This window comes from Tasmannia lanceolata, unplaced genomic scaffold (genome assembly GCF_043159265.1).
Source record: "Tasmannia lanceolata isolate RefF3 unplaced genomic scaffold, GAP_Taslan_0.1 ptg000018l, whole genome shotgun sequence".
NCBI lineage: Eukaryota > Viridiplantae > Streptophyta > Magnoliopsida > Canellales > Winteraceae > Tasmannia > Tasmannia lanceolata.
In genome coordinates this window covers 52,915,397-52,929,813 of record NW_027518695.1, presented here as the reverse complement: position 1 = coordinate 52,929,813, position 14,417 = coordinate 52,915,397, and the positions used below count along the sequence as shown (strand labels likewise).

At 38.5% G+C, this 14,417-nt stretch overlaps 1 protein-coding gene across 1 annotated transcript; it reads left to right on the top strand.

Moving 5' to 3' along the window:
- Positions 1-6,464: 6,464 nt before the first annotated feature.
- Positions 6,465-9,561, top strand: LOC143851965 (uncharacterized). The gene is made up of 2 exons (XM_077361480.1): positions 6,465-6,830; positions 6,947-9,561. The coding sequence occupies exon 2, from the start codon at positions 7,127-7,129 to the stop codon at positions 9,302-9,304; it is 2,178 nt and encodes a 725-aa protein (XP_077217595.1). The 5' UTR covers positions 6,465-6,830; positions 6,947-7,126; the 3' UTR covers positions 9,305-9,561.
- Positions 9,562-14,417: the final 4,856 nt, after the last annotated feature.

Here is a 14,417-nt window from a genome sequence, read left to right as displayed (position 1 = left end):
GCTAGACAACTTCTAGACATCATTATTGGTTTATATCCTAGGTGTCGCCTACGTGGAGGAGATGTTCCCTCCATAATCTTCTCCCCTTTTTTCACCAAAATGGAGAAATTTGTTAGGGGAATTAAGAGAAATTCTTGTCAAAATCTCTCTCTCTCTCTCTCTCTCTCTCTTACTTTTCTCTCTCTTCCACTTATATTTTGATAATGACGCCCTACATCTTCCGCTAATTTCCTCGCGCAACCAAACACTACTCGCAAATCTCCCTCCTAATATTCTCCCCATCTTCCATTCTTGTCTAATTCTCTTTTGACTTATTTTTCTCCTATTCTCCCAGCCATCTACGAGCAACCAAATTTTGGTGCTACGTACACATATGACATATCCCGTCATATATGGTAACATTTAATTATAAAGGCCATATTTTTAAAGGATACTAAAAACATTTGGTAACGTTTTGGAAGGAGATTTAATGGGACATTTGGGAACATTTTGGAATGAGATTTAATGGGATTTTCGGAATAAGAAAGGGCTCGAATCGTTAACTAATCGGCATCAGTGCTATCGAATCGGTTTGTATAGGGCTTTTGGACGGAAGTTTTTGCAAAGCAAAATTCCACGTTAGAAATTAAATGCCAAGTAGATTCGATGGGGAAGGGGAGGGCCGCTACATCAGCGGTGAATAGTAAACCCCCCTTCCTCTTTATATAGATATAGATACTAGTTGCAGACCTGTGCGATGCACGGGGCGGACCCAAAAAGAAAGATTTGTAATTTTTTGTTCAAAAAAAAAAAAAACATTCATAAAATAGAAAATTTCAACGGAAGATACCATAAGAAATCCATCCAAAGAAGCAAGGACATATATCTTGAACAAAAAATAATGAATAATTGAAATATATAACAAATTTAAGCCCAAAAACAAAGGAATTCATGATATTTCTCCAAACAAATCATGAATCTGAAACAAAATTAGAAATTAATTAGCTGAAAGGGGAAAATAAAAATGCTACTAAGGCATTAAAAAAACCTGAACGCTTGAAAGAAACAGGTTGCAATATTTTGCTATTATAGAGGCTAAGATTCATTGATATAACAGAAAAAGTTGACATATAATTTCTAATCAACCATTCGGTGTTAAAAAACAAAGTCATACAGTAGCTGATCAACTTTTCAATCACTTTATTTTCAATCAAATAGCGGGATCCACTATTTTATGGGCCACCATGTAAATATGTTTTGCCTGGAAAATCATTTCCATATAATCAATTTCCGTACAGATTAGAACGGAGGCTATGGTGTAACCATAGGATGATCCAAACAGTCCATTTGACTGGCTACCATGTAAATATGTTTTGCCTGAAAATCATTTCCATAATAATCAATTTCAATTTCTATACAGATTAGATTGGAGGGCTAATAAGGAAAAAATTAAAGAAGCGGAAAAACTTTTAGAAAGTAGAAAAGCAGAGAAGTGTAATTCTCAATGGAAATTCTCAATTTGGAAATGCAGGTTGTGATGAAAAAAGATGAACAAAACTTAAAATGTGAAATTAAGTGGGGATCCAATCATTTTAAGAAAATATGATTAGAATATTGAAATGTTGCAGCGAATCTTTATTTTAAACTTTGATGTTGGATCCAACGGATACATCCGATGAAGGTTGTCCTTTGGCATGTATCTTTTAGTTTTTTTTTTTTTTTTTTCTTAATTGAATCTTGCACAATGTTTTTCCATACCGTTCTCTTCGAACCAAACAAAATGACTATGGTTCAAGGTATTAAATTTCGGTTTTGGGGTTAATTTCGGACCCCACCGAAACCGAAATTTCAGCCGAAATCCTTAAATTTCGTAAAGTGGCTTGAAATTTCATTTTTTTTAGGCAAAAAATTTCGGCCGAAATTACCAAAATTCAGTTGAAATTTGGTAAAGGATTAAAAACTTAATTTTTTCTAAAAATTAGGAGAAACTACCGGGGCCGAAATTTCCGAAATTAGTTACATTTTTCCAATTTTGGATTTCGCCCATTTCGATTTCGGTCTTGGACGAAATCCAAAATTTCGGATTTCGGCCGAAATTTAAAACCTTGCTATGGTTACAGTGCCCTGTGCCCAAAATTTCGGATTTCGGCTGAAATTTAAAACCTTGCTATGGTTACAGTGGCCTATGATCTAGTGGTGCAACCTGTACAACGTCGTTTATTCAATAATGAGAAATGCAAATAAAATGGCCATATAGTAAATAGAATTTCTAAATGAAAATTAAAAGGACAGAAGTAGGGGTGCAAGTTTGGCCCTGTCAGCCCTGACCCGCCCTGAGCCCGAACAGGATTAGGGCTAGATTTCCAACCCTGAGGGTGGGTCAGGGTTCATTTTTTTAGACCCTGACTCAGGTCGGGTCGGATTCTGGGTTAATGCCTTGGGTACCCTGACCCGACCCAACCCTAAGTTTTCTATTATAGAATTGAACCATCTATGCATGTTTCTTTTGCTAATGTTTTCTATTATCTTGGATTGATGTTTTTTTAGATTATTATTATTAATTGTCTCTATTGCCCGTCATGTTGTTGAATTCATATTGTCTTATTTTATTCCCTTTCTCTGTTTATTGATCATTTTGTTCTATATGATAAGTGGTTGCTTTATGTTTGGCACTTTTAACAAGTTAACAGGTATTTGCATTAGGGTCAATTAGGGCTGGCCCGGCTCAATTAGGGCCAGCCCTGTAGGGCGGGCCATGGGTTGAGGTTCTTCGGCCCTGACTCAGGGTCAAGGCGGGTCAGGGCCGAGATAATGGGATCCAGGGTTTGGCTAGGGTTTTGAAAAACCCGACCCTGTAGCAGCCCTAAAAAGAAGCATCAAGCTTTTTTTTCACAAAATAGCAAACGATATATGCCTAGTCAGCCGTGAATAAGAACTGAAAAAGGGGCATCTTCACCTTCAAGAATTGGAGATAGGAGATTGAAGATGTCGGAAATGTTGCTGCGATTCTTTCTACCTAATTTTGATGTCAGATCCAGAGGCCATGAGACACCAACTTAAACACACCCAATCATGTAATAGAAACAAGAAAGAACATCGGTTGCTCTTAGATGAAATGCCTAAAACTGCAATTTTATTCTTTGTCAATAACACAAAATCACAACTAATAACCACCCCCAAACTACATTTTTCAATCTACGGTGGAGCAGCTTGAATATTTGAACCGAAATAGTGTTGGAGATGTTTTTATTATTATTAAATATGAGATATGGTTATATTTTCCAATTGGATGTATGATTCCCATCAGCACCCCAATTCAATGTACCTGGCAAAAGTCCCTGCCTCATTCACATCCATTTCTCTGGAGATATTTTCTCTGGCAATCCAAACAGGGCCTTTTAAAAAATCAACAAAGATACAACATGAAAGCAAGAGAGCAAGCCCCCTCACATCTGTAGAGGAGGCAAACAAAAGACCAAACAAGGTGGCCAAGGGACAAACAAAAAAGCAGATGCAACACAACAAAATAGAAAAAACCGAACAACAACGATATAAGGAGACCAAAAGAACACAACACAGCCTAGACCAGGCAACCAAATACAAGCAGCACCAGAAACAACACAGCAGGCCAAATCTCAAGATTTCAAACCTCCCGGAATGAGCCCACGAAATGGGACCCGGGTTCCAGGGGAAGAGATAGAAATCCAAACAGGGCCTTGTGTGTGAAAATAAATAATAAATAAATAAAAAAGATTGCAACTTGATGCTACTAAATACCCCTCTTCAAGACTTATATGCATGAAGTGAAATTAAACGACCCTTGCAGCACACTTTTCCAACAATGAACAATCATCTCTAACCCAAAATCAAAAGTTGTCGAATTCACATAAGTCCCTTCCAAATTTGTTTGGCATAGGACACTTGTTTGTCAATGAAGCGGAATGAATTAGCCACATATATTGAAGAATTGAAGAAAATGTTAAGAGCACTGTATATTTCTTTACATAAAACCAAAGGCGGCCCCCAATGAATTTATAAATAGAAAATTTCTAAATCGATGAGAGAGAGAGAGAGAGAGAGAGAGAGAGAGAGAGAGAGAGAGAGTTTAGAAAAGATCTCCTGTGTAGCAAATACCATGGCATATGGGGGAAGCGAATTTGCCATTTTCGCCAGACCGTAGAACAATACCGAAACAAATTAGCAAAACTTAATGGGATAGGAAACAAATGGGTGAAAAGGGTAATAAATAACGAAAAACTCCTAGAAAAGGAAGGTGGTTTTGGGCAATTTAATTGGGCTGTTACACTGTCGTATGGGAAATTAAAAGAGTAACTAAAATATTTGTTTTTAAAGGCGTAAAAGAAGAGGAAAATCCCGTAATTATAGCAGTATTAGAATCCGCCGGATGTGGAAATGTTATCGTCAAGGAAACCCAAACGTTTACTCCTTCTAATGTGAGTTGGAGGGCGCTTGGGGAATGCAGCCACCTAAGAAATTTACTGATGGGCTACAAAAATTCAGCTTTTGCACAGCACAACCCTAGAGTCTCACAGTAATCTAATATAATCTCATCTAATAGTGCTAATGGTGGTTTGGAATACGAAGAGGAGTTGTAAGTGGGTCGTTTCGTTTTTTAGATAATATTACATACTGGTTTTAAGTCTTTTTTAAAAACGGTTATGTATAGATTTTATGAAACTTGTGGGACCAACTGTGTGATGCACAGTTAGCATGGTTCAAAATTTCGACCGAAATCCGAAATTTGGGACCGAAATTTCGGATTTCGGTGGAGACAGACACCGAAACGGTCATTTATTCAGGTCGAAATTTCAGAATTTCGGTTTTTCCAAAATTTGACCCAAAAAAACTTTTTTTTTTAATATTAATAATATTTTGCCAAAATTACGGAAATTTCGGCCGAAATTTAATATTAAATAAAATATTAGTTTCGGGTTTGGTACCAGATTTCGACCGAAATTTCAAATTTTCGACCAAATTTCGAAATTTCAAGGTCCGAAACCGGTACCGAAACCGAAATTTTAAACCTCGACAGTTATAAGAAACAAATATTAGTAGTAAATAGAAAGGAAACTACCTGATGGAACCAAAGCCTGTTTATTTCAATATAAAATGGGAGTAAAACAATTTTTTTGCCCATTTGGAAGGGAAAAACATTTCCAACAATGAATTTATGACTCTTAACTTATAGAAAAAATTCAAAGTAGGAAACAGATGAACATTAGAAGAAAGATATACTCTATCGTATAGACTTCTATTTTCCTCGAGAAAATCTTTATCCTACAAATAACTAATAGGGTTTTTCCTACATTAGCACAGTAGAATGTTGACAAAAAATATTACTCCAGAAAGAAAACAAATATTTAGTTGAAAGCATAGTGAAAATAAAATTGCTAGCCAATAATATAAGCTTATTTTCCCCATCAGAGATGTCAAGCTTATGTATCAAAATCTCAAGTAACAATCGTAAAACTTCATCTAGAATATCTTGTGAAAAGCAAAAACAGAAACATTGCAAATGAACATATAATAACAAAGCAACAAAATGTAATTCAACAAATCATGAGCCTATAGCTCAATAGCTGTCATAATCCCTGATTTACACAATTACTTAGAAGTAAAAAATGTTGATAGGTTGAAAATTTTATAGAAGTAAAAAAAAATGAAAGATGGACTAGAAAAATAAAGCAACCATGTAAAAAATTGCAAGTATCCTTCCACAGCCTTGCGTGTTTCTGGCCTGTATTTTTAGGTCACGATCTTATTGGATGTGATGATTTCAAGTATTCAGTGAAACATGTCGATAGGTTGAAAATCTTATAGAAGTTTTAAAAAAAAAATGAAAGAAGGACTAAAAAATAAAGTAGCCATGTAAAAAATTGCAAGTATCCTTCCACAGCCTTGCGGCCCTGCAAAAGAAGAAAAATAAATAATGATTAGATTGGTAAAAAAAAACCAGAAGATGGCACGAAGAAGATATCAGATATGGAGTTCGAACAATCGAACCCATTGATTGGGTTTCTCCATTTCAGAGAAAACAATGGAACAAAAAGGAAAACAGCGTCATGTTTCAATCCTTATGACTATTGACCTCTAAGCCTCTAATTTACCTGTCTTTTTATACACATATACTCAACCATCTATACCCATTGATGGAGAGAGATCGAGTAAGGTTTTGCTTTTAGATTGAGGAAATGAAGACTGTGTCCTTTGAAGTCAGCAGTGGCAAATCCGAGGCCAGGGATCCACGACTCGAAAATCTCCGGCGAATCTGTTGAAAGGTGAGTATTTGGAGATGGGGCTGTTGAAAGAGAAGAAGAAAATGTCTAAATATGTAAAGAGACAGACAGCAAGTTTTGTGCAAATGGAAAATGAGAAGGGAAATTGGAATTCAAAAAAGGGGAAATGGAATTTTTTCAAAGACTAAAATGATCAAACTATAAAAACAAGAAGAACCAAGAGAACGGAAGCCCTAAAAACGACCAAAACCCTCTTCTCCTTTTTCGCCGGCTGATCTACACGCTTCTATCGGCGGCGATTCCTCCCCAGAAGATATGCTCTATGACCCCCTCTTTTGATTCAAGATCCGAAATGTTCTGAGTCTCTTGGAGGAAGAGAAACCAGAGAAGAGGGTTTTATGGGTTTGGTTCAAGCTGTTTGGTGGCCATGAATGGCTCTTTTCACAAAGGGTCAAGAGGCTATGGGAGATCGAGAATGGGTTCGAGTCATGGATAGAGGCGAATGGCAATTTTGGGGTTTGTGTTAGGGTATGTAAAAGGTGGGTTTTTTAGCTTGAAGGAACGAAGGGCATGAGGTTTTGGATCTGATTTGGGGTAAGTTCAATGAGGGTTTTGATCTGCTTATTGGTTGATTGGAATTTGTCAAGGGTTTGGGTTTAAATGTTTGTTCTTCTTTTATCGTTTTGTGGGTTTGGTCGTTTGTGGCGAAGGTGGTTTTGTTACAGAGATTTGGGCATTTTTTATGGAGGCTTGGATCTGTGATGAGGCATGGACAAGGGAAAAGAGGGTTAGATTTGGGCAATATCTGTGAGTTTGGCTGAAATTTGCTGCAGGGATTTGGGTTATAAGGGTTTGAATTTGTTTGTATCAAAGCTCCGTTTAGATCAGCCATGGATGCCCTCGGATCAGCAGCCATGGATGCTCACGGTCTGTCATCTCTTGATGGTTCTGATGGGGATTCCCTTCCTCATCAGTTTGGAGGTTTAACCAACTGGTCACCGGGGCTTCATCTTGTTCAGGAAAAGGGCGGGGCCATGAAAATCAACTCTGAAGAGGAGTTGGCACAGTTATGCAGCTCCTCCAAATCTGACCTTCCTCAACTGGTAAAGCTCAAAATTGACTACACGCCCTCCCCATCTAGGTCTCTTCAAAAGCTTCGTACCCAAATTTCTAATGGGGAGCTTAATTGCATTCAAGCGTCAGTTCATGAGAAAATGCAATTTTTAAAAGCTGTTGATAAGGAGATTCATCTGTCTTCCTCCTCAACTAAGAAAAAGAAAGGTGCGAAAAAGTCAAGGAAATTGGCGAAATCCCATATTAAGCAGCTCATTGAAGATGGAGAAGACATTTTTGCCTCTTTCGATGACCGTTTGAAGCATCTCCTGGGGAGAACCAAATCTTCCATTTCTGAAGATGAATTCTGCATTCAGCACTCTGAAAATCCATCTTCCGAAGAAGATCGCGAAACCGCCATCCTGGAAAACCAGCAGTTTTTTGTTACTGCTGATGGGAAGATGGAGCAGTGCTTTCCCTCTCTTGTCACCTGCACGCCCTCTCCTCCATTCAATGCAGCCCCCAATATTGACTTGTCTGCATTAAAAGTCTTGGGAGGCAAAGATGGAAAGGCCAGCTACCTCCTTTCCTTGGGAAAAGAAGCAAAGGGTCGTGCTCCCTCTTGTGTGCATCATGCTAGTGGGCCATGCCTGCTCAGTAAACCTGCAGCCTCAGACACTCGGCTCCTTGACAGCACCTTTGGAGCCTCGGTTTCTTCATTTCCTTTGGACGCTGATGGTCTCTTGAAAGACCCAATTGCTTCCCACCCCATAGCTAGCAGCTCCTACCCTTTGATTTCTTCTAACTTCGATCAGAGAAGGGATCTTCCAATCTCTGCGCCGAATCCAAGGAACTCCATTCTTGCTCCCGGAAACAGTAAGAATCTGACTCTAAAGCCACCCAGTTCTACCCCAAATCAATGGAAAAAATTGTTCTCAAACCATGACCAAGGAACTGTGCCCACAAAGTTAGATCTCATCACCCCTGCCGCCGAAGAACAAGAAAATTTGAAGATTCATTTTAATGATGATGAGACCCTGGAAACTGAAGCTAAATGGGCGAATTGTCTGGTTGGGTATTTTATTGGCAGACGACCCTTCTTCATTTCCCTTCGCGAATCTCTCTTGCGAAGATGGCAGATCTCCGGAAATCTACAAATGTACTACCTTGATCATGGTTTTATCATATTCAAATTCTCTTCTGCACCCGATTGCACCCGAATACTTGAAGAAGCTGGGCAACATTATGGAGGCAGACCCTTGATCCTTCAAAGGTGGGATCCGGATTCCTCTTTGCATAAGAAGCAACTTCCTGACATTCCCATTTGGGTAAGGCTCCCGGGGCTTCATCTAAAGTTTTGGTCCCAGCATTGTCTAAGTAGAATCGCTAGTTTGATAGGTAAACCTCTGTACATGGATACCCAAACAGCAGAAGCTACTCGGCTTAATTACGCCAGAATGTGCATTCAAATCAGTGCTAAACAAGTCCTCCCATCCTCTATCACTCTCAAAACCTCCTCCAAAGAAATTATCCAACCCATACTTTATGATTGGAAGCCGAAGGCTTGCACAAATTGTTGGGATTTTAGTCATTGCTTGGAAGATTGCCCTGTTTCCATTCCAACCCATTCTAGGAAGGAATGGAGACCTGTTTCCAGAGTTGTTGAGGGTGTACGGAGTAGTCCCATAATTCCAGCTCTTCCTGAATCTGATCCTATGATTGGGTCTAAAGTTCTCAAAGACAATATCCTTTCAGCTCGAAATGAAGAATTTGCCCAAGTTAACAGTTATGCGTCCTTAGCAAATTCGGAAGAGGTTTTTGATGGGAAGGATTCATTGGCATGCCTCTCAAAAGAAGACCCAGGTAAGGGCATTGTCTCCTCTCCCTCCACATCTGAGGGAGGATCTTGGCAAACCATTTCAAAGAAGAAAGGAAAAGCTTCACCACCACCCCCTTCTCTGCCAGGCCAAAGAATCCCCTTCAAAGGGCTCATCCCCGGATCTTACAAGTCCTAAGTGGGGTCTGGACCTCTTGCTTTTGGGTTCGTGTCCCCTCTGTTTGCTGTTGGGCTTTGAAATTCTGTTTCACTTAGTTGTTGCTTGCTTGTTGGTTTTTGGCCGTTGTTCTTGATTTGTTTTTGTCCGTGCTGCTTTGCACTTAGTCTGTTCTTGTTTCCCGGTCGCTTGTGGCTTGGGTGCGCTCTTGCTCTATCTTTGTAATCTCCATTTTTTTCAATATATCTGGTCGGGGTCTGCCTAACCCCAGCTTACCCTTTTCAAGAAAAAAAAAGGGGAAATGGAAGGAGTCTATGCAATACTGGCAAATAAGCAAAAAATGAAAGATTTGGAAACGTTATGCGGTTTTCGGAATCCCATTTACAAAATATTATGCCGTTACGACCGACTTTTATTTACTTCTGATTTGGGAGAAGGAACTGTGATTCTATAGTTGACGTTTGGGGAAGATCATCGTTGCCTAAAATATTGGAAAAACGTACTTGCAGTTCATTTTTATAACTAAATGATCTTTACATATATAGATGAAAAGTTAAACGGGATGGAGAGAGGCTGACATGTGGCACCACCACCGCTTAAGGATTCCGCTTTATATATACTAGTAAAGACCCGCCGATGCACGATGCACGGGGCGGCATGAAAATTTATATATTTTTCGAGTGACCCAAGAATTAATTCAAATACAAACTGAAAATGTATTTAGTATAAGACCGAAAAGAGAAAACATTGTTATACGGCTCTTCATCATTTTGGGCTTGAGAACTCCTACATCCAGGATAGAACGACCCATACTTAGTTGTTAAACACATAAATATAATCAAATTGAAGAAAGGAAATAAATAAAACTTCACAATTCCTCAGCCGACGAATGAAGCACACCTAAACCAATCCTTGAGATGGATTTCACAAAAGTTAAGATTAGGATTTATAAAATCCCCTTTGATGTTACCCAAATCTCTGCAAATCCAAGTCCCAAGTCATTCGTTCCTATAATCAATTGAGAAAAGAATAAGAAGAATCAAGGGAATGTTAGATAGAGAAAGTAGGGTTTGTAGAAACCCCCAAAACCCTAGAATCCTAAAGTAAAATTAAAAAAAAAAAAGGGTTTTGGGACACACACCCAAAATCATTGTGGGGAGATGAAAGCCCAAGAAACCCAAACAAAATCTCCACAAAATTGGAAAGCCCTAACAAAATTTAATGAAAAACCCAAGAAATCTTAGAAAAACTGAGAAAGAACACAAATGTGTTGGATAGTGTTTTACCGATTCGCAAGATCTTCAAATTCGGTGTTTGAGATGCAGAGACGTTGGAGAGAGAGAAGGGAACTGAGAGACGTAATAAAATATCTCCGACGATGAGAGGTTTTTTTTATTGTCTTTTAGACACGTATCGGAAGAGATAAGGCTGATGATGTATACACAGAAGCTGCGTGTACAGCGACGTGGCATCTAATCTCGGTGCAAAATGCGCATGGCAAATGTTGGTAGCAAACGAAAAAAAAGGTAATCATTACACATCAAAGCCATCCTCGGTGAAAAGATGGCACGGCAAATGTTGCAAAAAAATAATCATTACACAGAAAAAAAATTAGCTAAAGTATAAAGTTTTCAATGAAAAATTATGTACAAATGGTTACAAAGTTTTTAAACTACAAAAAACATGTATTAATATATGACAATTACGGGGAAAAAGTCAAAAATCTTTGACAATAGTAATGAGGGTAATATGACAATGAGTATTAAAGCTCTTCTTCTCTTTCAAAATATCTGCAGGAGAAGTCTTCTATTTAAAAATATCTACAAGAGAAGACGAAAGAGAAATATCTCTGAGGGAGGAATTGGGATGGGTGGGACACGTGGAGAAATCAAAATTTGTTGGAGGGCTGAACCGTAAAGAAGCAGACAAAAAGCAGCTGGGGGTTTTTAAACTACAAAAAACATGTATTAATATATGACAATTACGGGGAAAAAGTCAAAAATCTTTGACAATAGTAATGAGGGTAATATGACAATGAGTATTAAAGCTCTTCTTCTCTTTCAAAATATCTGCAGGAGAAGTCTTCTATTTAAAAATATCTACAAGAGAAGACGAAAGAGAAATATCTCTGAGGGAGGAATTGGGATGGGTGGGACACGTGGAGAAATCAAAATTTGTTGGAGGGCTGAACCGTAAAGAAGCAGACAAAAAGCAGCTGGGGGAGGAAGGGACGATGACACGCGGCAGGGGTGAACAGTAAAAAAAGCTTCCGGCTTATTATAGTAGATACTAGTGGGACCAACCGTGCAATGCACGGGATTTATATCCAAAAGAAAATGTGAGAAATTGAAAGTTCACAAGTTTTCATTTAGTGTTAAGTATGTAAGGATATTATTATAATCATTTTATAAAATATATTTAAAAATTGTATTAAAAAACTGTATGATGATTATAATTTTATTAAAGTTAAATTGACGAAAAATGGATTCTTTTTTTTTTTTTTTGAGTAAAATGGGTTCTTTACATGGCCATTGATCCACCTAACCCAGCGAAATATAATTTCGAACCACAAGCTCCTCTTATTCCAGAAAGGTAGCCATGATTCCCCACAACCAATGAAAGGCTTACATGAATCAGAGAAGGTAAAAGGAAGAGGGAAATTTCCCATTCTCGTGCTTTCTCTATTTGAATTGGAAATGTAATTAACATGAAATGGAGATCATAATTCCACCCTCTTTCATAGAAGGGAAGACCAAAGGAATGTAGCAGATATCACTTTCTCAAAAAAATGATGTGGTGGCTACTTGAAAAATGAAAATTTATATCATCTCCAAAAACTAAATCTTCAATTTCACTGAATAGAAAATAAACAAAATGGTTGTTCTCCTTCTAATCAAAGAGTAAGCTATTCTCGACAACATTCAATAGAAAATACTGCTGTTAATGAAAAAAATAAGGAAAAAAGAAAGTGACGGAAGAAAATAGAGAATTTCCAATAACCTTATGGAAATGGGAAATGACTCTTCTATTTAGCGAAAATGGCCCCTTTCTTCTACAATTTCGGCGATAAATTAGCTCTAAAATCCTTCTTTCCTCCAATTTTGGGTATCGGATTAAAGACATTCATAGCAGTGTCAAAAAAAATAAAAAAAATTGCTTGCCGGATTGTGTGAGCCTTTGTACATTATTTGCAAAATTGTTTGCCGGATTTGGGCAAGAGAATGAAACGGGGGGATGGGAAGAAGATAGCAGGGTAAGATGGGGAAAATAAAGGAGAGAGAGATGGGAAGGGCTAGCGAATATTGCTCTTCGGTTGCCGTTGGATCTGGTTGGGGAGGTGGCGATGGGAAGACGTTCCAAAGACAGAGGTTGGTGGAGAGGGCTTGAAAGCTTCATCAAGCTCAAGGAGACCCTTAATCATTCCCAGAGAAATGAAAGCTATACAGGACGGATGAGAGAGAGAGAGAGAGAGAGAGAGAGAGGTGCTTGGATATGAATATGTGTTCATTTTTCAAATTAAATGGGCGAGAAAAACTAAAACAAAATTATGTCATGCATAGCGGAAATTAAGTGCATTAGTGGAAACATCCGTTACAATTGGAAACGTTTGAGTGTGGAATTGGTAAGGGCTAGGTTTTTAATAAATGCCAATAAATTCTGGAATCGGGATACACGAATCACAATTCATAAGTTTTTGAAATAAGAGTAAGGGCACGTTTGGAATAAATTGCCAAAATTTCCTTTCAATTTCTAACATGCAACCTAGGAAATTCTGATGCCACGTTGGAAATAGGGTGCCAAGTAGATTCGAGGGAGGAAGGGGAGGGCTGCCACATCAGCAGTGAACAGTAAACCCCCCTTCTTCTTTATATATATATATATATATATATATATATATATATATATATATATATATATATGAGCATGCATTTACGGCGCTCGAGCGCAGAAAAAGGGTGGGGCCACATTTTGGGTGGGATCCGAAGCATTCATTTGATGGACCCTTTCATGGGTAGTGTGGCCACCAAAAATCAGCTCCGTTGAATTACCTTAGGTTGTCCATTTGTGGGGCAAAAAATGCACAGATTTGTGGACAAACAGTATCTGTCCATTTTTTGCCCCACAAATGGACACCCTAAGGTGATCTAATGGAGCTGATTTTTGGTAGCCCCCCCCATCCATGATGAATGCCTAGGATCAACCCCCCCCCCCCCACCAGTGGCCCCACCCCCTGTTTCTGTGCTTGAGCGCAGCAACCCTTCTCTCTCTCTCTCTCTCTCTCTCTATATATATATATATATATATATATATATATATATATATATATATATATAGGAAACTGTTGATGCGCTTAAGCTCACCAAACTTATGGTGCGCTTAAGCGCCCAATCACATGGGGGCCCACTTTGTTAGGATGGTCCAAAGCATTCATTTGAAATGCCCTTACATAGATGGGGGGTGTACCAAAAATTAGCTCCATAGAATCATCCTAACCCATCCATTTTTGGAGGTCAAAATGGAGATACATCGTTTGTCTACAAATCTGCCCAATTTTGTCCTCCACAAATGGAGGGGTTAGGATGATCCTATGGAGCTGATTTTTGGTACACCCCTATCTATGATAGGACCTTGCAAATGAATAGTTTGGATCACCACAGAAAATGTGGGACCCATGTGATTGAGCGCTTAAGCGCACGATAAGCTTGGTGAGCTTAAGCGCACCAACAGTTTCCTCATATACATATATGGGGAAACGTTTTCTGCGCGATACCTCAGATAAGTTATCTGAGCAAGAGCTCAAAATAAGCTGCACGTAGATTTGAGGAAACAATATGGGGAAACATTTTCTGCTCGATACCTCGGATAAGTTATAGAGCTCAAAAAAACATATGGGCCCACATTGTTTGACTGATCCAAAGCATTCATTTGGATCGTCCAAAGATAGATAGAGTGTGCACAAAAAATCTGCTCAACAGGATTATCCTAACCCTTCAATTTGTGGAGGTTAAAGTAGATGGGTATAAACCTCCACAAATCTGTCCATTTTTAACCTCCAAAAATCGAAGGGTTAGGATGATCCTATGGAGCTGATTTTTTGGGCACACCCTATCTATGTAAGGGCCTATCAAATGAA

Excerpts from the sequence above, each read along its gene's own strand:
- LOC143851965 (XM_077361480.1), top strand. The coding sequence starts at position 7,127 with ATGGATGCCCTCGGATCAGCAGCCATGGATGCTCACGGTCTGTCATCT.